The 23,950-nt window shown below is 36.5% G+C and overlaps 1 protein-coding gene across 2 annotated transcripts; it reads left to right on the top strand.

Moving 5' to 3' along the window:
* The first annotated feature begins 8,413 nt into the window (after positions 1 to 8,413).
* On the top strand, positions 8,414 to 22,660 carry LOC141647810 (sucrose nonfermenting 4-like protein). 2 transcript variants are annotated; one of them, XR_012545850.1, is made up of 13 exons: positions 8,414 to 9,252; positions 9,335 to 9,422; positions 10,957 to 11,130; positions 11,785 to 11,910; positions 12,015 to 12,074; positions 13,029 to 13,118; positions 13,957 to 14,091; positions 20,171 to 20,315; positions 20,406 to 20,579; positions 20,929 to 20,992; positions 21,093 to 21,162; positions 21,317 to 21,456; positions 21,972 to 22,062. XR_012545850.1 is itself a non-coding variant. In XM_074456151.1 (13 exons), exons 1-13 carry the CDS (start codon positions 9,137 to 9,139, stop codon positions 22,392 to 22,394), a joined length of 1,452 nt encoding a protein of 483 aa, XP_074312252.1. In that variant the 5' UTR covers positions 8,417 to 9,136; the 3' UTR covers positions 22,395 to 22,660. The 2 variants fall into 2 exon arrangements, 1 of the variants encoding a protein (XP_074312252.1); XM_074456151.1 differs by lacking the exon at positions 21,317 to 21,456 and adding an exon at positions 22,303 to 22,660 and having other exon boundaries at positions 8,417 to 9,252; positions 21,972 to 22,089.
* Positions 22,661 to 23,950: the final 1,290 nt, after the last annotated feature.

Raw genomic sequence — 23,950 nt, 5'->3', positions numbered from 1 at the left:
TAAATGGTCCTGGTAAGGCACTTGGAGTATGGGAGTGTTACAGAAAGGGTGTTAGATTTTTAGTATGAAGAGAGGGTGTTAGATTTTTTTGAGGGAAAACAAAATAAAGGAGTAAATAAGTGAGTTCCTATGTGAGAAAAGCAGTAAACAAGGTCAATGTCGAAGTTTGACCAAAATTTAGCTGAAAAATAGGTTTTGATAGTTTTCAACAAAACTAAAAAATGAAAGGTAGTATCTTGGAAAAAAAATGATAAGTATATACTCCCTCCTATTTCGAATAACCCTCCCTATTCAAGAGAGGAACGAAAATTAAGGAAACCGAATTAAATAAGCTAAAGTATTGTGGTGGGGTGGGGTAATTGGAAAGAAGGAAGATATTGTGGGGTATTATTGTGTGTGAAGTGATTAAAACAAGTATTGTTGTTGGGTGAGGTGATTAAAATAAGTATTGTTGTGGGATGAGGTGATTAAAATAAGTATAAAACTTTACCAAAAAAGGAAATAAGGAGAGTATTGTGAATAGACGAAAAAGGAAAGGGGGAGAGTTATTGAGAATAGGAGGGAGTATTTGCAAGTGGGAAAAATCTTAGGTAGCTTTTGACAAAAAACCTTAGTCTATTATACTAACTAGTTTCCTTACCTTATCAAAAAAAAAACTAGTACTATTTTTGTCCACCAACATGTACTTATAATACTATTCTATTATGCTCTTAAAACTTATGCAAAAAGAAAATAAAAAGCTTGGATTTGAATGGAAGGATATCTCATAATTTTACCGACTAAGTTAACATATGTTCGACAAAGGGCAAAGTAGCAAATGACCCCCAAAGTTTGCTCTTATATGCAAATTAGCCTCATCACTTTTAGCATGTGCAAATTGGCCCCAAAGGTTTACTTAAAAGTGCAGTTTACCTCCATTTGATTTTTTTAAAAAATTTTATTTAATATATAACATTTTTTTCCATTTGATTTTTGGTATTTTTTAAAGAATAGACCAATCTATCCCTATCACACTTCCTTCTACCATTATTTTGCTCTACTGCCGCAACCACACAACCGGCTACACTTCTACACCACAACCTGTAACACCCCCTTCTTACCCGGCTAAGGTAATTAGGAAATGTTACCGTCTCGGTTTCCCAAGACAGTGAAATCGGAATTACAATTAAGAAACTTTATTAAATAAATGACAAGTTTAGTTATTACAAACATAAACAAATGAATAAATGAAATACAACTCATCTATGACTATGTCATCCATGGTACACTACTCGATTCCAAGTCCAAGGCGCGACCCATATCTCGATCACGTCAACCAGCAAAACTTGTACTTAACCTGCTCCCCATATGATCGAAAATATTATATGGATTGACACAGGCCACCCCGGAAATAGGTGACAATTACACAGACACACAAACGTCAGTTTTAATAAATAAAGTGTGACACAACTCTATGTGTTACCTCTCGGCCAGGAGACCTTTCCTCCGCTCATTTCGTCCCAACAAGCTCTTAAGGTTATTTATAGCTCGAAGAGGAATAGCAAGGGCGTAAGTCTCAATACAAACAATTAAGGAGTCGCCTTATCACGAAGCATAGAGGTTACTTTAGCCTGTTGTCCCACCGTCTGGGCATAAGCGCCCTCTTGCTACCCATATGGAAAATAGTAGAGGTTTCAGCAAGCAAAACCCTTTTTTTTTTATAAGCATAAAGTGTGTGAGTATGCAAAATGACTATGATATGAATAACATGCTATCAAACAACCACCACCACGGTACCGGGACACGCCCAGACATACTGACAACCACACTGGTACCGGGACACGCCCAGACATACCAACAACCACAAACAGTGCCGGACACGCCCGGACGTGCACGGTCCGAAGCCAACCGGATCCCCTGCCAGACGTCGTGTCTCAACCACACGAGTCCCTCCGTGACTCAAGCCATTAATGTGCACATCCCTCTTGGAGTGAGAAGCTCCAAGAGGCGGCTCAAGCGGAAGACGGTCTCCCAACCGCCTTCCGTCTCTATATAACAAGTAACCAATCAAACCTCCATGTCCTCCCACTTACAAGACAACACAATAAATACGATATACCATACAACATGCCAATTACCGACTCTTTCAATGCAATTAACCAATGTCATGTGATAATGCAATGACCATTAAAATACGACTCACATGACCATTTAAATATATTAAAACTGAGTAGGATTAACCTACCTTTTAGCAAATCCCGCTAAACAATAAAGCAACCGGATACAAATATGCTCCTCCATAAAATCGGCACCTAATTACGATAATTAAATATAATTATTAACTAATTTAATTACTAATTAATCTAATTAAATTAAATACGTAATTAAATAAATAAAACCCGTCTTAAAGCTACCCAAAAACCCGTCACAAAACTATTCAAACCGCCACCATGACCCACCACCGTGGCCCACCACCACCCTACACCTGGCCACGGTGGTCAGCAGCCCCTGATGGCCACCACATGCGCCTCCCCACCAACCACGACCAACGACAACAATCACATCCGCTCTATAAACAACCACACACCCGACACACCCTCGCACTAAACACCACTAGAACTGCCACTAGGCCGCGCCACCATAGTCCCCACCTAGCCACGATGGTCACAGCCACCGTTTAGCACCCACACGCCCCCACACGACCACCCCAAAAGGCGACAACCACGGCAAACGACAACAACAACAACACAATACCACAATAACCTGTACACCCCTCTTTGCCACCCATTTCCGACCACCAAACTCCACTTAACCCACCACTCAAGACCACCATTATGACCTCCTCACTCCCCTCGACATAACCCACCAAAGGTCAGCCCAAAACAACCACGAGAGGTGGGTCAAAAATCCGTCTTAAGACGGTCGCACAAAACAGCTATAACCTATTATATATACTCGGTCAAACTCGATTATGGGTGGTCAACGGCCGTCAATGGGTGGTCAACGGCAGGTCTAGGGTGAGTTAAGGTTGAAGAGGTCAATTAAAATAATATAAAAACTAGTGTGATACGGTTTTACCTTATGATCTCGAGGCGGAGGGCAAAATCACCACTTTCCCTTCCTTTTTCTCTCTTCCTCTCATTGTGTGGATATTGGTGGATATTATGAGATTGTGTTAGGATAGGGTTGATGGGTGGATAAGGGTATATAAGGTAAGTGTGGTATACGTATATTATACATGTATAGTATATCGTATTGCGTATTATTGTTATTATCATTACAACTTATTATTATTATTATTATTATTATTATTACCATTATTATTATTATTATTATTATTACCATTATTATTATTATTATTATTATTATTATTATTATTATTATTATTATTATTCCGTCTCATACATAATTCGTATAAAAATACAACATAATATTATTTATATAATTATAAAATACGGGGTATTACAATCTTCCCTCCCTTAAAATGAACTTCTTCCCCGAAGTTCGCCCCACTCTCTCCTTTCCTCAAGTCTCATCACTGATTCTCATGCACACTCTCTCGCCTCACGTGCTTGTCAACCGTATACGCTATTTCTAATTATCATTCTCACATCAAAGTTCTTTGTTCTATTCTCATTGCTTTCTCACATTCTGTACTTCCTCTTTCCTTAATTCCGAATTGTTACATTCACTCCCCCTAAAAAAGAACTTCGTCCCGAAGTTCAACTATCAAACCTCATAGTGTGATCTCATACGGTCATTACTAAATTCCACAAATAACTATGTTCCAAGTTCAACACTTTCTTACTAATTGCAAATCCGTAATCAAAACTTATGTAGTTCTAATTCCATTGATATATCCCCCATCTACAAGCCTCCCAAAGGTCAACTGTCAGGTCAAACCCACGGTTCCAATCTATAATCCCATAAATAACTCCCAACTCATGTTGGTTATGTATACTTATCTATCGAGGAGTATAACTCGATTATTACTATGTATCTATATCACATCAAATCTCCTACACTAACATGTATGCGCATCAATCACGAATATGCGGACTACATGAAACAATCAATTAATACAAAAATTACTCGTAATGTGACTCAACCATGATCAACATTTCCATTTCCGGATATCATACCACGAATATACCACGTCAAATCCACCACATGATCACACATGTGTTTCCATATCCGTTCCCATCCATCATCGACACTTCTGCTCAAACGGAAGACCACAATCACAATCACGCATACGACCACTATGCAACACATAATTTGCATTATTCATCTTACTTTTACAAAATGAAATAAACTAGCGTTGATTAACACACATCAAACGAGATGATCACATCATTTATGTCATCATTCCACTCATATCGAATCAACAATTTCCATTTACTTGCAAAATGCCACATCATATAATCAAACGTAAACAATTCACGGAATATTGCCCATGTGAGGTCAATACGCTCATCCAAATACAAGTCGACTAACATAAACCGCAGAATAAGGGTACACGCTCAATATTCGATCAAATGTCAACAAAACAAGGGTCAAAGCAATCCACTCAGTCGAGTGTAGGAGGCCACTAGGTCGAGTAGGCGACCACTCGGTCAAGTGTATGGTGCACTCGGTCGAGTGTCACCTGGGCAGAATATTTTCACTCTCAATTTGGTTTCAACTTTCCTATTTCATCCCGCAAATGCTAATAGACTCCGTGGTGACTAATACACCATCAAATAACCAATCTAAACACAAACTCTTGGCCTTATAACCATCATTAATACACAATTATTAACGGATCAGGTTACGGTTGGTTTTTGGGTCGGGTCAAGTTTTGACAGGTCTATTTGAGGGTCATTTGTAGAGCTGATCGTTTGCGAGCTTGGGCCGGACACTAGCCGGACTTACCCTATAAAAAGGTGTCCAACAGGCCAAATTTCTATGTCCATGCTCACTCTAGCGGGTCTATTGTTGTTGTCCACGTCCGTTTAGTACAACTTGGCGGGCTTGTCCGCGGGCCTACGAGCTTTAAAACATAAAATCGATAAAACGCTGCTATAACATAAAATGGTATTGAAATTGACATTTTTAATCTAAAAAAAATAATCTAAGTGTAACTAACCCACAGTATGTAATAATGTATGTGCTGCTCTAAACTCCAAAGTCTAATTCATCAAATAGAGTTTTTACTGGTACATAAGAAAATTGTGAGAGCAATGAAAAGTGTACTGCTATAAGAACGTAATATGGGATTAACTATGGTCTTATGGATGAACAAAAATTGGAAGAGGAAGAGTTTGTGAGTTTGGCAAAAGAGGCATGATATGGAATTATGTATATATGTAAGTGGAAATTGGTAACTGAAAGTCTGAAACGAATTTGATGCTTAGAATTTAGTGTTACAGAGTATTATTTTTCATTGGAGTTTTATTGTTGAGTTGTGATGTTATACGTGGGTTTTGATAATTTAGTCCGGTAATTTATTTAGAGTGATTTACGCAAAGGAAAGTAACATTAGAAGGTATAGCGGGCTTGACGGGCTGGCCATGGACATATTGTCTTGTCCATATCCGTCCATTAAATTAGCGGGCCAAGTTAGACTTGTCCATTAACCATTTAGGGGGCGTTTGGTTAGAGAAAGGGAAAGGGAAAGGAAACCAGAAAGGGTAAGAGAGGGAAAGGTAAAGGATTACCTAAAACTTAACTAGTTGTTTGGTTACATCAAGAAAGGAAAATAATGGTCCACCCGCTCTCACTTCTATCACTAACACACAACACCACAAATAACCACTTATCTACTAAAAAATGGCTGCATCCCCCACTGCTGAGACCCCACCGCGTCGCTCACCTGACACTGTCGCCCACTTGCCGTCGTCGCCCCCCCCCCCCCCAAAAAAAAAAAAAACACCAGGATCTTGTGGTGTTCCTGGCCTCTGGGCGATGGGGGGTGGATGTTGGTCGCTGCCGCGATGCTGGGGTATTTGGGGAGAAGATTGGTGGGTTGTAGTTTGTTTTGGTGTGCAGGTGGTGGTTTAGGTGGGGTGGCTGTGGTGGTGGTGGTGGTGGCGGTGGCATCGTGGTGGCGGTGGCGATGGCATCATGGTGGTGCTTTGGTGGTGGCTGGTATGGTGGTAGTCGCAAGTGTGCTGGTAGGTGAATAAGGTGGTTGAAGGGTAACAAGGGTAATGAAATCTCATAACTTAGGGGGGTGAGGGGTAAAGAATTAGATGGATTGAGGGGTAAGGAATAAAATTCATTCCCTTTGTTTGTGTCAAACAAACACCAACAAAGGAAATCAATAACTTTGTTTCTCTTTCCCTTTCTTATAAACCTCAAACCAAACGCTCCCTTATTTAAATATTTTGGCCCTGTTCTTTCTGGCTTATGTTCACCCCTTTATTCAACTTCAACTCACTTATTCAAATTTCGATTCAAATTCATTCGATTCGATTCACTAACTCTATTCATTCAACTAACTCAACTCGGTTCGATTCACAAATTATTCGATTCTTCATTTAGCTCACTCAACTCCATTCGATTCAAATTTCACTCACTCCATTCTCCATTTTCAATCGATTCGATTCACTCCACTAAATTCAGGCCATTTCAATTTTGCAGATCTTAAACTTAATAGTTTTTATTAATATTTTTAATATTATTTATTTATTTGGTTATTTATTTATTTATTTATTATAATAATAATAATAATAATAATTATTATTATTATTATTATTATTTTTATAAAAGGATGCGCGCAGCTTTCATTAAAAGAAAAACAAAAGTTTACATGAAATAAAGATTTTATTATTATTATTATTATTATTATTATTATTATTATCATCATCATTAATTAATTATTAATTAATTATCCTCATTATTGTTATCATTTTGAATATTATAGTTATTAAATTCAATAATATTCATATTAATAAAATTAATAATATTACTAATATTATTATTAATATGAATATTACTCCCTCCCAGTCACTATAATATTCCCTCTTTCCCGAAACGGATTATTCAACTAATGTTCCCCTCTCTATTTTTAGAAACTTTTACTCTTATTTTATTCATTCATTTCTCCTATCACCAAACCCCACACAACTCTTTTACTCCTATTTTATTACTTTTCTTTATGTTTTGGCCTCACAATTCTTTATTTACCTACTAATAATTCATTCCTCTCTCCTATCACCAACCCCACACAACTCTTTTACTCCTATTTTAATACTTTTCCTTAAGTATTGTGCCCATATCAAATGGGAACAATATAATGACTGGGAGGGAGTAATTATTAATAATATTATTAATAACATCGTTAATTTAAATATTACTATTATTAATACCTAATTGTTTTTTCATATACAAACTTTAATCTTTCACATACATTTTTTCATAAACGTTCTAGTTTGTACGCTTTTCACCTAAAACTGAACCAAATGGACTCTTGAATCAATATTTTTCCCTAAAACTTAATTTAGTTGCTCAAATGATTTAAAATTTACAAGATGGATTCTAATTTATCAAATAATAAATTAATTTACTTGTTTATCAATTATTAATATTATTTGTTGAGTTTTAATTAATCAATCAAATTTTATTTGTTGGTTAAAGATGAAATTAGGGCTGCCTGTCGATTTTTATTTATCTAATTAATAAAATTAGGATTGTTGTTGCTTCGTGGTGGCTACATACCTAATCACTCAAATCAGGATGATATATGGCTAGACTTTGAACAACATTATAGCAAATCGGTGCTCTATTATTTCACCTAATAAAATTGATGATGTACTGTGATTCATGGTGGCTATCTAGTTAATCACTCAAATTAGTATAATTACTAGTATTAATCTTAATTTAGTAATCTTCTTCTTCTTCTTCTTCTTCTTCTTCTTCTTCTTCTTCTTCTTATTATAGTAGTAGTAGTAATAGTCGCCGTAGTAGTAGTAGTAGTAGTAATAATAATAATAATAATAATGATAATAATAATAATAATAATAAAATTATTATAATTATTATTATTAATATTATTAATAATATTAATATTACTTGATTCAATCCAAATCAATCACTTTCATTTCAAATTTATTTATTTCTATTGATTCGATTCATTTCACATTTCCATTCGGGCTGATTCATTAATTCACTCCATTCGATTCATTAACTTAACTTCGATTTCAAATTTCATTCATTCATTGATTCATTTCATTCGATTCATTAATTCATCTCATCCCATTTAGTTAATTTCATTCGATTCTAAAATTTAAAAAAAAAAAAAAGCAGCCCATGGGCTGACGGGCCGAGCTGGACGAGTTGGCCCGGAGATGATCAGCTCTACTACTCATTTTCTTTGTCCGCTCGACAAATATCGAACATGTTGGCCATTTTACCCACTAAAGAGAGTAAAAGATACCTTAACACGAGTGGTGGTTGTTGAAAACAAAACAAAACAGAAACACACACACGAGGGGTTGAACAGTGAACAACTAGATTTGAAGATAAAAAAAAAGTTGAGTAAAAATGAAGTGAAACGCCTAATTTTTTCATTTTCATTTTTCTTATTTCTACTTCTTCTTCTTCCTCCTCCTCCTTAATCCTTATCTGATCTTCTCCTTGTTGCCTTACCTGTCTTTTTTATTTTACTTTTTTCTTTAATTAAATATATATATATATATATTTTTAATTTCATTTCATTTATATAATAAATTTTCCGATAATTTGCGACGTCGATTTCCCTCATCAATTATGAACCGTTGATCTGTTGATACTCTCACATTTCTCTCTCCTCTATTTTGTCAAATCACTACTTTTAATTATTGTTTTTATTCATATAATAGTATTAAATAATAATAATAATAATAATAACAATCAATATTAATAGTTTGTTCTTGCCGATTTCGAGTTGCTTGCAATTGCATTTATTTAAATTTAATTTAATTTCCCCCCTTTATCCGAATTTTAATCAAATTAGGTTTTTTTTTGCCGAATTAGTTTGTGATGATGTAAAAACAAGTTATTAGATAACCTGATGGGTCGATGTTCTATAATTCGGCCAATTATTAGGTTGAATAATAAATATTAATTGCATTGTAGTTCAAAATCTACTATTAATTTAGGGATTAGGATTAATAATATAAGTAATTTAGGGGCAATGTTTGGATCCGACCCGAATTCTGGTGGGCATAGCAGTAATACGGCATTAATCCCGACTCGTTTCGTTTGGCCTTATGGCGGGTGCCAGGTGTTACTCAGTGGTTCTTTTACCGGGTAAAGACTCCGCATTTCGATACTTGATGATGGGTTTGATGATAGTTGATGTGGTAATGTAATTTGGTTCTGATTGATACAGGTGGACGGAGCATGTACTCATGTCGCCTATGGAGGGTTGCCCTACCGTTTTTCAAGTTATTTGTAATTTAACTCCAGGATATCATCAGGTTATATGTCCTTCACTTGCTTTTAGTCGTCGTTTTCAATTGCACAATTGCTAGATTTATCAAGCTGTTGCTACAATTTTAGCGTTATATGTAGTGCTGCATTGAGTTTCAGTGGCTTGTCTAGTCAATGGTGGGGGTGATGTTAATCTGAATAATTTAGTGAATTTCTTTTCTCAACAGTTGAAGAAGTGTGAACTTTATCGTGCGCTGTTAAGATTACTTTAGGGCTTTGCTATAGCTGTTAACATGTTTCTCAAGCTTCATTAGATATGGTTGGCTCTTCATTTCTTATCGCTGTACTGATTTCAGGACTGAATTGTGGTTGGAATTGTTAGTATTGCTACCTAATTTGGAATATGAGAGGCTGGTTTTTATCACATAGAAATAACACATGCGGTTTAGGACTTAGGGTTGATAACATGTGGTTGGGTTGCAAAGCGACTACTGCATTAGTTGTATTCTGAGAGGCTGAGAGCTTCTAGATCTTTAGGGGGAGCATGTACTTAATTTCTGGTTAGGACCCCGTCTCCTTGTTACGGTAATAGGAAGATCGCCATGCCTCTCATAAGGCGTACCGCGTACCCCATCTTAATTTCCTTTTTGGACGATTTTGATTTCGCTGATTCATTGGATCAAGTTAATGCCTTTGCATATTGTGTACATGTCTTGCATATGATGGTTGATGTCATTCTTGGTGTGCTTCATTATGGTAATCGGGACAGTACTATGTAATTATGCAATTTTCAACATAAGGGTAGTGTTGCACACTTCCAGCTTCTTACCTTGCCATAGGCAAAATCATTTGAGACAATTGGTAATTTTGATGTTGCTTTCCATTTGACGATTTGTGTAACCTTAACTACCTTTAAAAAGTGATTCAACACCATTATTTTGAGTGAAGAGAAAGGAAATTATGGGTATGGTTTTCACAAATGTCATGTCATTGAATTGATAAATTTAAATTAGGGACATGTTTAATGATTTCGGGCTTCAATAGATAACTAATTCAGAAAACACATAAATGGGGTGTTGCAAGTGAAGGGAACAAATGGTTATTAATATGGTAAATGAGAACAAAAGAGAGATCTGTATAGTTGCTTTTATGCTTAAGTTACCACTCACTGCTCAGCAAATATACTCTTTTTCTAACCAAATTATGTACTGCCTGGGTTTATTCTTATTAGAATTCAAACTGTCCAGCTTTGACGGTTACTCTCAACGTACCCTGTGAATCACTGGTTTGGAGAGTTTCTGTGATCTATAGAATCTCAACTGCATCTCTTCGCCTAGGAGCTTTTTTATATTGCAGCTAATGATGTTCACACTTTACAGTTAACATTGTACACTTTAGTATGATGATTTCTCAATAAATTGCTTGTTCATTTGGTTTATGAATTAACCTTTTGAGTTCAAAAGTAATGTTTACAAGTTTTCTCTTGTTTTGACAATTGTTGACCTATGCGTTTTGGAAAAATTGGAAACTGTGTGAATTACACCTGCTGCTGCCTCCTGAAATTTTGATTTGTTTCTGCAGTACAAGTTTAATGTTGATGGAGAATGGCGTCATGATGAACATCAACCTTTTATGAGTGGAACATATGGAGTGGTCAATACTGTTCTTTTAGCCAGGGAACCCAACGTTCCTATTAATATTTTTGGAGCAGACATTCCTGGGAACATGGAGGTTGATGATGCGATTATTCGCCCAGTAAGTAATCTGCTAATGCTTTATTCTTTTCTATTTTACTTATGCAGTGTTTAAATATGTGTACAAATGTTGCCTGCACATGTTTTTATTTTTTATTTTTTTACAGTACTTTTACCGCTTGTTTGGGAGGTTTCTTGCTTAGGACTCTGTCAGGCTATTAAATTACTTTCATTGCTTGTGTTGACTGGTAAATATGAATATATTAGTATCATATGCCAATTCATTATTGTTTTTGAAATATTTAAGGTCAAAATATTGATTTCTTGACCAAAAAATCAAATGGGAAGAAAAGAAAAACATGGAGGTAGTACTTTTCTTAGAAGCTTATGGGGATCGAGCTCTTAGTACAGAATATTCTTCTTCTTCTAACGGTGCAAAGTGGTAACATCTAGAAAATTTCAAGCATTGTATTTTTTACGGGTTCCTTACCACTGGGGTCATGGATGGACTACTGCTCATAATTGACCCCTTTTTTGTTAAATGAAATTGACGCTGGCATCTTACAGTATTTCTAAGATATCTAAATTTTGGGAGGCTTGTGTAATAGTTGCCTGGAGACCTGGAATGATTTTCACTTTTACGTTTCTTTCTTAAGTTAAAACAAATGAGTCCCATCTCTGTTTTGACTTTTTATTTTGTTGTGGTTTGGAATAGATTGTGCCACCTGAAGGAGTGACGCAGAAGGGAATTTCTGAAGCTGATGTACAGGTTTCTCGTCATCGTATATCTCTGTTTTTGTCACAACATACGGCTTATGAGTTGCTGCCCGAGTCAGGCAAGGTCTAGATACTCACCTTTCTATATTCCTCTCTATTTATTTTTGATACTCTTTAATTTTCCTCGTGAGAAAAGTGTCTTAAAATTGGCGACGCATGCAAATTTAGGTTGTGGCGTTGGATGTTACTTTACCCGTTAAACAAGCATTTCATATCCTTTACGAACAGGTATGTGGAAATATCTATCTATATCACGATTTAATTTTCTCTCAGATAGAGAAAGGTGGCCTACTGTTATTCTTATAAGGATTGCTGCATTGTTATTTGTTGTTTATTTTGCCTTTTGCTTCTTCCTGCAATTTGTCCTTTGGCAGTATTGGCACTGCTACTACTTCTTCAATTACCATTCATTGCAAGTTTAGTGTCTATACCTCCTAGCTATTCATACAAATTAGTTTCTGAGTGCTTAAGTTCAAGTTTTTGTTTGTAAACTGTTATAGAGAGGGTTACAGGCCTTGTGGCATGAATCATGATGTATATAAATGCAGGAGGTTGCAAACTTCTTTTATGTACAAGGGGGTGTACATTGATGTCACCCCTTGGTGTCCTATAATTGGTTTCTTCTGAAAATAAATGTACAAGGTAGAGGATTATGCCTTGTTAATCGAAACTGGAGCAAGTTTTTTTTCCGACCTTTCCGTGTTATATTTATTCTTTTATTCTTTTATATTATCCTTCCTATCTTTTAAGTCATTCAAAGAGATTTATTTTTATTTTGTCTTTCATCTTTTTTATTGAGTTACCATTATGTATGACCAATACATCTTGATCTTCATGAAGTTTATTAATATTTTGTTTATAAAATTTTGGAATTATAACGTTGTGACTTGTGAGCACCTGTCTGTGAAATCTTGTTTCATCGAATGTTTGATCTTTTGGAGAATGGTTGATGGAAGTTGCCAGCCATGCTCAGAAATGGTGGAGACATTCTACTTAAAGTATGAGATGATATCGTTGAAGTATATGCTAAAATATTGATATCTTTTGAAATTAGCTTGTTCTCATTCGTCCGTCTGTTGCTAGTTCTTTTGGTTGATAAGATGTTTCTTTGTTTTTCTAGGTATTGGTACTATTTTGTCATCTTGTGTCTAACCTGTCTTTTCTGTTTTGATGTCTTCTCAGGGAGTTCCTGTTGCCCCTTTGTGGGATTTTGGCAAAGGACATTTTGTAGGAGTTTTGAGTGCAATTGATTTCATCTTAATTTTGAGAGAGGTATGTCAACACTTGATCCCTCTTCATCTTGGTTCTGTTTGCCTCAATACTGCATGATTGGTGTTAATTGAGAACCTCGTTATTTGGCGTTGAAGTCTCATTTGTTTTCTTTCTTTCACAACTGGTTTTATTAATGTGTACTTTATCATTCTTTGTTTAATAGCTTCTATGTTATTCCCGTGTGGAAGTTTAAGTATGCCTGATCTTCCTTACCCCACGTGGAGCTGGCCTCTTTGAAGTCACTGGGGTCATAATAAAGATGCTGGCAAATATTTGCTGAAGCCTTTCAAATTCTGAATGTTGTGGGCTTGTGGCTATCTATTTCCGAAGATGATGTGTATGAGTAAACTAGTAGAGTCTAGAGTGACATACATTATTGTTGCTTGAAAACCTGCGACTTATTTGCCTTTCAGATCCATGTCAAGTTGATATTATAGTTTTAGTCTTGGGTCAATGACAAACATATTGAATTCTTGTTATATAGCTATATCAGATCTGCAATAAAACACAACCTGCTACTAGCGCCATAGTTGGCTGCATAATAATTGTTAATTTGGTTTTAGTTGGATTTATGGTTGTGCTTGCTGTGTTCATTGTTTAGGTTCTTTGACGTTAATTTTTTCCTCTTATTGTGGCTAATTTTCACAGTTTAATCTAGACGATATGTATCTTTGTTTGTTTGTCTTGTATTATTTGTGCGTATTATAAATTACTTTCTTATGTTCAGACTTGTTGCCAGAGTGTTTCTGCAACATTTTGATGTTCTGTATAAGCTGTTGTTGGATAAGGATTAAGCTTACTGTTTGTTGGGCCTTTCTAATAAAGCATAATATTTTAGCTTGGGAATCATGGCTCAAATTTGACGGAAGAAGAGCTGGAGACACACACCATATTGGCATGGAAAGATAGGAAAATTCGCCAGGATAGACAAATTGATGGAGGTGTTAAACCATATGCCAGACAACTTATAAGTGTAAGTTTCCAGTCTTTGACCTGAGGATTGTTTCTGTTCATGCTTCTCTTATTTGAGGAGCTTTTGTCCGAGTAGTTAACTGTTAACTTGATTAAACTTTGTAACCATTACTCCCTCCTATTCTAAATAAACTTCCCCATTCCCCTTATGCACAAAATTAAGGAAACACACTACATCACCATACAATTAAATTTGGACCACACAAACATACTACCTCACCATACAATTAAATTTGGACCACACAAACACCTACCAAAAATAGAAATAGGGAAGTTACTGTGAATAGACGAAAAAGGAAATAGGGAAATTTATTTAGAATAGGAGGGAGTATTTCTTATCTTTAGATTGAATATTTGAATGGGCATGGATAAGCTATTCTTCAGTTTTCTTTTTTTTGTGTCAATAGTCATTACATATTTAATTTGCTGTTTCATATGGTCCTATGGGGATGCTTTAGTGAATTCTGTGTGGTTCTTCTGTACTTTTGTATTTTAGTTTTGCACGTTTATCTGTAGATATGGTGGATGTCTGCGTTTGTGGGCAATTCAGATACATCAAACCTGTCACTTATATGATCAGAGAATAGCGTTTGAGTATAGTTGTGTACTCAATTGATTTGTCTTTCATGTTGTCAGCACTCAGTAGTGGAGTTGCCACCAATGACATAGTGGAAATGACGGCTTGACTGTCTTGTGTCTGTCTTCATTAGATGTCAGAAATGTGGCGTGTCTTTTTTTTTTTTCTAAAATAAAAAATCCTGAGATTGAGCAACTTTGAGTCTCATAAGTCATAATCATATATTCATATGTCTCCCTTTCTGGACAACTCCAGAAAATAGGTGACATTTTTTTTTGAAACAAAGACCAATTCATTAATAAAACGCCAAGCGGCACTTACAAAGTATATGTAAAATCGAAAACAATTCTAATAGAAACCAAAGCAAAAATTCCTCTTTTAAAACTAGGGATCTCAAAACATGATATGACAACTCGGCTCATCCTTGTATCGCTCTCTTCGTGTAGCTTTTAAGGGGATCATTCGTTTGATGCTTTGATGGAGGAAATTTACCTTTTGTTGGCACCAACGATTTCTGACGAATAACTTGTTTCCATTGTCTATATTACTGATAAAACTAAACCCTAGATCATAAAGAACAGAAAATACTCCGAAAATAGAGACACAGACAAACGAATCTCACCAAAAGGGAGACTTTTATTATTTAATTCGTAACTTTTCATATTAGTAATTGATAAACAAAGCTATTTTGGGGCTTACCATTGATTAATTGTCGATGGAAGCCCCGGATTGATTGATGGAGGCTAGGGTTTTTAGAGAGGAAAAGGAGAGGAGGGAGAGAAAGTTAGGTTTTTAAGTTATCACAAATAGGTGACAGTTTGAGGGTGCAGTTGATGGGTGAAAAAAAAAACACTGATATAACCTTTTTACAGCGGTGTGCAGAACGTATCACAACTTTAAGTGCTATTTGGGATTGCAGTTGAGTGGAGTCTCATAAAGTCATAATCATATGTCTCCCTATATGTCTGTCTCTGCCTCTTCTTTCAGCCTGTTGTTCCTTTTCCTCTGGTGATTTTGCCCGTGACAATCATTCCCACAAACCAGTTTCGTCCATTTCTTCTTCCATCTTTAGTTTGTCTCATCTTCCCTCTTCTGGTTGGTTAGTCTGTACTTCTTTGTGACTAGCATTATTGCCTTTTTAAAGGTTGACAATAAATGTTCTATATTTTTAATGATTAGGGTACCTCTCATCCTTTGGTAGTCCGTGAAATGGGCAAGAAGAGATCTTAAATAAGATAATTAGCTGTTATATTTTCTTGCTTTTGGCTGTCTTAACGGTGATCATCTCTATGTGAACTTTCCGAGGTGCCCGTAAATAGCTTCTTCTGTGACTACTTCACAAAAACTGGGGTGGTTTATACTTTCTTTTGTTCGGAATTTGGTCATGGTTGTCGTTCCAGATTTCCAGAATAATTATTTTCTTGAGTGAGCCATTGCGGATCGTTTGGCATTGCTTCTTATCTTTTCTCACAAGCTGACTCATTGTTGCGTTGTGCAAAGGAAGAGAAGTGGAGAATCTGATGTGAAAACTTGACATTCATGTGCCATGTCCACCATGCCCCAACTAAGGATGCATTTGAGCTTTGCAGATTCTTTAAAGTTTAACTCACACACCACTAAAGGTTTGAGGCTCCTGTGGGGGTTGTGGCATGTGGCCCTTGGGATATCTATTAAGGGGGCGTTTGGTTCAATAGCATTGAATGAAATGGATTGGAATATGAATCCATAATGGTATGGGGTTCTAAATCCATTCCCTCATAAACTTGTTTGGTTCATCTTAAAATTGTAGAAGGGAGGAATGGAGTTTGATACCAAGGGGGAAAGTTGGGTATGGGATTCTAGGGGGTTGGAATGGAGTTAGAATCCATTGGGTATCTAGATCCATTCCAAAAGACTCCAACCAAACATTGGAATGGATTTCAATGGAGCAAATCCATTCCAAGAGAGTCAACCAAACACCCCCTAAGCTACTTTGGTGTAGAGGAACTCACAACACCACCCTTTTCAAATCATCATCTTTTGACTCTCACTCCAATGGCCTAAACCAGTGTCTAATCTCTTCTCATTTATCGTGGGATTCTCAAGCTCTCTTGGTTTTAGCGCTCCCACCTCTCCCTTCATTTCAACAATAATTATGATGTGTTGCGATCGTTTAGGGCATTAGCAATAGAGGTTCATCAAGAGGTTTGTAGGATGACATGTCCATCATTTTAGAGGTCTGTTTACAAACCTTCTATTGTTGGTGAAGAGTGTTGAGGTTTATGAATGAGAGGGGTTACAAATTAGTATCCAGGTTTGTGGAGAGAGAATGTGAGAGGGGAAAAAGTTTAGTGGGCCATGATATGAACCTTGAAGGGGTTTATTTGTTGTTGGTAGGAAGTTTGTAGGTAAATGGGTTTGTATATTAGCTTATGTGGCATGAGAACAAACCTCTTAAAGGTTCATCTATTGCTAATGCCCTTATAGAATACTTACATTTCTATGTATTTTTCATCTTTTGGCTCGGAAATCCCTCAAACTTGGGTCTATAATTTTCCCAACTTCCCTTCTTTTAGCGAAACCCACCAGAGTTACACAAGCTTATTCTTAAAGTAAAGGATACAAACACCTCTAAGACTTTACGTTGAATGTCTCTCAACCTAGCTGATCTTCTCCTTCCCATGAAGATTCGTGTATTGTCCGTCTGACATTTAAAACGGTAGAAGTTCTGTATAAGTTCTCAACAATATTGAGCACTTTTGCAAGACCTTCTAATTATTAGTATTAGGGCGTCACTTTGAGCTGTTGGTCTTTGTGGCTTCTCTGGAAGCAAACAGCGATAGGCATAGATATTTAGTTGCTATAAGTAGCAGGCTTGAAGAATTTGGGGGGTGTGGCTGGGGGTGGGGGTGGGTTGATTTGTTTGACATGACTGATGGCTGTACTATCTCTTTGAATTGATAGAGTTCAATTGCAGTGATGAAATAGGTGATGTTAAATGTTTTTTTGGAAGTATTCATAATTGGGAGATTGCTCTTCGTTTGCGGGGTCAACATTTGCTGCATTTTCTTCCTGCAGTTGGCTATCCAGGTGGAATTATCCTTTTTTGGAATACTTAAATGTGTGGAATTCTTGGATTTTGTAATAGGAGGTCCCTCTATTTCTTGCAAGCGGTCTTTGTGTGATAGTTGAGTGGGACCTAATTGGAATATACGATCCAAATAATGACAATATTTATACACGTTTATGGGGGGACTTTACGTCCTTTTTGTCCCTTTAGTCTTTAGAACAGTCCTTGGGTGTCTGGATGGTGAGTATGACTTCAATATTTATTTTGCTCATGATTCATCGACGTCGTTTGTCATCTGCTGTTCTTGAGTTTTCTTCGTTGATTAGTTCTCCTAATCTTATCGATTCTCATCTAAAAGGTGGTTGATTGACCTGTTAGCTCTCATAAAGTACAATATTTTATTGTAAGACACACTATGGACTATAGCATTGGGTCTTAATGCGTCGTACAACAGAATTAAACCCAATTGCATTCCGTCCATTATTGTTAAAGGTGAGTATATTTTTTCTGAGATCTTCTGTGAAGGAAGCAATAAAGAAATCCCTTTTAGGCTGTAATTCAATGGGTTTTTAAAGTTATAAGTTTAATACCCTTTTTTCTGAAGATGCTACTACCTTAGAGACTTCTTTTTATCTAAAGGATGTTTTGGATGCTATCATTGAGCTTGGTAAAAACAACTCATCCGGCCATAAGGTTTTCACACTACTGGTGGGATGTTGTTGAAGGGGTAGGTTTTGTGCCTGTGTGTTGATTTTCACGTGTTTAAGAAGAATTCAAATGGCTCTTTTCGCTTGCTTATACATGGGTCTCCGTCATTGGCAGCATCCGCCGTGTTGTTTTTTTGTACATGGGGGTCACCCCCTTGGTGTCCTTTGAATCATTATATACTACTAATTTATTAAAAGTAAAAGGCGACAACTTTAGTATCTTGATAGTTAATTCTTTATTTCATTGCCCTTTTTCTAAGTCTGTATAACAAAGTTCTCTACTTTTTTTAAGCACCTGTTAGATATGTGATAGGCTTGTCGCAACCTAATCAAAGATAAATTTCCCTAGACACAAATGAATGTAGTAATAGGGGTCGAACACAAGGAAACGGGAGTTGCTAAACAAGTTGTTATGGAGTGTATTCTATCAAAGGTCGGTTAACATATGATTGATTGGTTGGATAATGGAAGAAAACAATAATGATAAAGAAATAGTCTAGGGAGGTCGGGTCACACATACAAATTATGTAAAAGCTCAGGTTAAACATAGGAGTTCATAAAGTTGTTAATTGTTTAGGCTTAAAGACAACCGCCTCTCGGCCTTATTGTCAACCATAGATCGGGTCCTAGCGAACTCTCGTTATGACTAGGTCGTTTACTAACACATGCTTTGTCTAATTCAATTTCGTGGCTCTCGACTTATAAAAGTGAATTAACGAATTTAGTCTAAGATAGTGATCATTTATCAAAAACTAACAATATAATGCAAACATGTGAAAAAAACAATGAAACGATATTATAACATCCTAGTTCAACAATTGCAAGAACTACTTATACATGGTTTCCCTTATTCCCTAAACAAATTAAACTACTCTTGCATAATGTAAACTAAACTAATGACAAATGATAAAGTGATCATAATAACTAATTGATAATGGAAATGACAAGGGAGATAATAGAACAATACAAGAAATAAAATTACCTTAATAATTGGAAATGAAACTTGGAATTGAAGAACAAATGCTTGAATGGAAATTGTAATAGAATATTGAAATGCTAAACAAAATGTAAATAACATAAAGGAAATCTAACCTACATTTTATTCTAATCTAAGGACTGAAATAAGAGTAAGAAAATGGTGTGTGAGGTGTGTAAGAAGTGTGTCAAGTGTTGTGTCGATCAACACCCTTTATATAGGAATAAGGGAGTAAAATTTGCAAAGGAATCCAATGCTATGTCTTAATGCTCCTTAATTCCTCCGGTTGAATGCTCATATGAAAATCCAAAATGGCATTCTAAGCATACTCTTAATTTTCCTTCAAATCTTGATTAATTTGTACAAGGAATCCAATGTTTTGCTCTTAATGCCTCTTCTAATATGGAATCCTAAGCTTGCTCTTTAATCTTCATTTTGAGCTTCATTTTATTTGTTTTGTCCACCAAATAATATGGTCCGTCATCTTTAGCTCACATACTCGTAATTAGCTCCGCCTTACTCGGGATTTGCCAAAGCGTAAGAAAATGACGGAAAACCACTCCAATTCCTACATAAGACGATAAAATACAAGAATACTACCAAAGGCGATATTAGCTCAATAAATCGCTTCTAAGAGCGCAAATTAAATATAAGACCGAGCTAAATATGGGGAGAAAAATATATATAAAATGGACTTGTCAATATGCTGTTTTAGCCGATAGCTTAAGTGTTTTGCCTTCACTGACTTTGTTTATCTAAGCTCTTATACAGGCTGGGCCTTATGAGTCCTTGAAAGACGTGGCTGTGAAAATTTTGCAACACAACGTTTCCACTGTTCCGATAATTCATTCACCTTCTTCGGACGGTTCTTTACCACAGCTGCTACATCTTGCATCCTTGTCCGGAATACTGAAATGTAATTTTCAACTGCAAAATTTTTGCCATATTAAATTCTAGTGGCGTCTTAGCCTAAGGACATTAACACTGAGTGGCTCTTTATTACCAGGTATTTGCCGACATTTCAGACATTCGAGTGGTTCTTTGCCTATTCTGCAGCAACCAATTTGTTTAATTCCTTTGGGCACGTGGGTTCCTAAAATTGGAGAAGCAAGTCGGCAGCCATTTGCGATGCTGAGGTCCAATACCTCCCTTGGGGCTGCCTTGTCATTGCTTGTCCAAGGTGATTTCTCCTTTAGTCGTGCCCTGAGACAGACAGATTAAATCTTTTTCATTATTTAGTAATGTTTTAATTGCGCCTTTTAAGCACCTCTGTTTCTTGTTATATTTCTGTTGGCTCTCATTCTCCACAACTCTGTGAACTGTGATTCTATTATAAATCATCGAAGCAATTGAACAATCAGTTTGTCGTCGCAATAAGTTATATATCATTGAGTTAATTATTTAAACTTCTCATCCGTCATGGGCTTTTGTAACAATATACTTCTTTTCTTATTTGTGTGTTTGTCAATTCAGTGACTAATCTATCATGCTATATCCATTCGATGCTAATTTTATGTGCTCTTTTGCAGCTGATGTGAGCTCTGTGCCTATAGTCGATGATAATGACTCCTTGCTGGATATTTATTCTCGAAGGTGTCGTTTTGTTTGTGACCTTTTTTTTGGGTAATCCATTCTCTTATGTTTTCAGATTCTTTTGTCATTACTGATTTTTTCTTTTGCACCTTTTTTATAGTGATATCACTTCTTTAGCAAACGACCGAGCATATGCACAAATTCGGCTTGATGAAATGAGCATTCAACAGGTATGCATTAAGTACGTTTGCCTACTGTTAATCATGTACCTTCAAATTTTGCTGCTTTTTAGTTTGATGCTTTCTGTACTGAGTTGCTGCTTTTAGTGAGTGTCCTCTTTTGAGTTTCATATTGAAGTTCTGCCTCATGTTGCTTTACTGTCAGACAAGATGGGTTGACGACATATTTTGTTGTCCGAGCGAGGAAACATTGGTGGTCAGATTTTGTTTGTCAAAGGAGTCCCCTACCTAGAAAAGGCCATGGAAAGAAACAAAAACACTATACAAAATCGACTTGCACTTCAGGTTAGACATGAGAGAAAGGAGACATGTGGCTGAGATGTATACTTAGGTGCCATTGTTTTTCCCGAAAAGTATCACACTTTGTAGACTGCTGACAATTTCATTCAAAACTTGATGTTCGTTTGTTAGCTTAATAGATAAGCAGAGATATGACATGCAAGGCTCTGTTATCTTCTGAATTGGCTTGTTAAGAGGCTGCCTCTGTTCCATTCAAGTTCATGAATGTCTGCAAAGGCCTTGTTTGGGGGGAAGGGAGGGAGACAATCTTCGTAACGTGGTTAGTAAGTTGAATTGAAGTGATATGAACATGTCTATTTTCCTGCATTACTAGCTATATATATGAAAAAAAAAAAAAAAAAAATAATCAACCTTGGGACCACCACCCCCGGGATATTAACCCTCCCCCCCCCCCCCCCCCCCCCCCCCCCCCCCCCCCGACAATAACTCAGTTGGATGAACTCGGAGTTCGAACTCGACATAACTCAGCGTCCCTTAATCCATTTGTCATCATATTACAGGCGCTTCAACTAGGACAAGATGCTAATTCTCCTTGTGGGGTTCTCAGTGGCCAAAGATGTCAGATGTGCTTGTCATCAGATCCATTGCACAAGATCATGGAGAGGCTGTCAAATCCAGGTATGCTTCCTTCATTTTGAACTTGGTCTCATACCGCACTTGTGGTGATGCCTTGACCCATCTCAAATAGTCCAGACAAACTGCTTCATGACCCTGAAAATGGGTGTCGTTCGGGTCAAATTTTGATTGGTCTAATCTCAACTATTGGATGCCTTGTATCTAGTGTTAGGCTTGGTTACCATATTTACCCTTTCTTTTGCTACTTGTATTCAGCCATTAGAAGACTTGTGATAGTTGAAGCTGGGAGCAAGCGTGTTGATGGGATTATTACAGTGAGTGATGTATTCAGATTCTTGCTTGGCTAGTTGTTTGGTTCAGTGCGTCTTAGCATGGCAACAATGGAGTAATTCACCCACAATGTACACACAAACCCTTGTTTCTCTTCTATTCAATGTCTCAAGCCCCCTTATTTTTTTTAGGAAACAGATGAAGAAAAGAGAGAAACAATGATTTTGTAAATTCAAAGACAGCAACTTTTTTTTTTCATCCCTTCAATGACCGGCCAATTGGCGTTGGTGTGTGGCGGATAACCTCGACCAAGTGGAAGATTATTTATTCGTCGTTTTGGAAACCCTTCTCTCAACACAAATTGTTACAGGAGTGTAATGGTTCAACTTTGTTGATATTATCATTTCTCTTCCCAAATAAGGGTGTTACCAATGTTGTTAAAATTGCGATCCGGATCGTAGAATCGTACGATTCTACGATCCAAAAATAGATGAACGATCCAAATCGCTCATAGGATCGTTATGGGGTAGAATCGCAGTAGAATCGGTCAGAATCGTAGAATCGTACGATTCTATGTTTTGCCTATAATAAATGCTTTTTCATCTAATGGGCCAATGGGCCACATGTTCTTACAACTTTATAAGGTCTATTACACTCTTAATTCCATTTCTTTCATTGACTTATGTGGCCACTTAGTTATGTTAATCCGTCTGACTAACAAAAATATGAAAAATGAAGTTAAAAAGACGTAAAAATAAGCCCCAACTAAACTGGTAAATTCAACTTCGTAATTCTATTTCTTTTGCCAAATGCCCACGAACCCTAACGCCTAATTTAACATTCAATAATCTGCTATTATTACTCATCACTCGTGAATCCTAAATAAGCTTTGACGACTAGTGTTGAATTAGTATGTTGTCCGAGACTCCAATTGTCCATGTCGCTATTTTTTCAACAATAAGCTTTGATAACTAGTGTTGATATTAGTATGTTGTCCGAGACTATAATAGTCCCCTTTCACTAATTTTTCATCATTTTGGTCCTTAGTTGCCGTAAACTAGCAACGGTGAAATTAGCGGTTGAATTATCAATTCTTTTGTTCAAAAACACTATAGTGGCTTTTATAATTATATAATTAATACTTCGTTTATGTTATTTTATAGTTAATTTACATATTTATGAGATCCCTTCCATCAATCATGCCTAAACTAGCGAGAATCGTAGAATCATACGATCCTATGATCCGATCCTATGGAACCCGAACGATTCAAAGTAGAATCCCGATCCTGACAACATTGGGTGTTACTTTAATAAAGAAAGTACGATTTCGGGGGCAATATAAATTCCTTGACCAGCTCTTTCATCATCACTCTACTCTTCTAAGTACTGTTAAAACCGCCCGTATCTCTAGTTTGCTAGAATATGTTTGATGAGGCCCGGAGTTTTGCTCTTAGATATAAATGGGCCAAATAGTTATTTGGGCACAAGGAAACAAGACGAACTTAGGATTCCCCACGATTCACAAAAAAGTGATGCATACAGACAGACTTGTCTGAGATGACATGGCATTCTCAAGCTGAGAAACTTAAACGTAATTTATTTTCGCAGTACGTTTTTTTACTCATTTCAGTAC

The sequence above is a fragment of the Silene latifolia genome, chromosome 3, assembly GCF_048544455.1.
Source record: "Silene latifolia isolate original U9 population chromosome 3, ASM4854445v1, whole genome shotgun sequence".
NCBI classification, from domain to species: domain Eukaryota; kingdom Viridiplantae; phylum Streptophyta; class Magnoliopsida; order Caryophyllales; family Caryophyllaceae; genus Silene; species Silene latifolia.
This window is presented reverse-complemented; position numbering and strand designations above follow the sequence as displayed.

Excerpts from the sequence above, each read along its gene's own strand:
- LOC141647810 (XM_074456151.1), top strand. The coding sequence starts at position 9,137 with ATGTTTGGATCCGACCCGAATTCTGGTGGGCATAGCAGTAATACGGCA. Across the intron at positions 11,131-11,784 it reads ATGATGCGATTATTCGCCCA|ATTGTGCCACCTGAAGGAGT; the intron begins GTAAGTAATCTG and ends GGTTTGGAATAG. Across the intron at positions 13,119-13,956 it reads TCATCTTAATTTTGAGAGAG|CTTGGGAATCATGGCTCAAA; the intron begins GTATGTCAACAC and ends ATAATATTTTAG.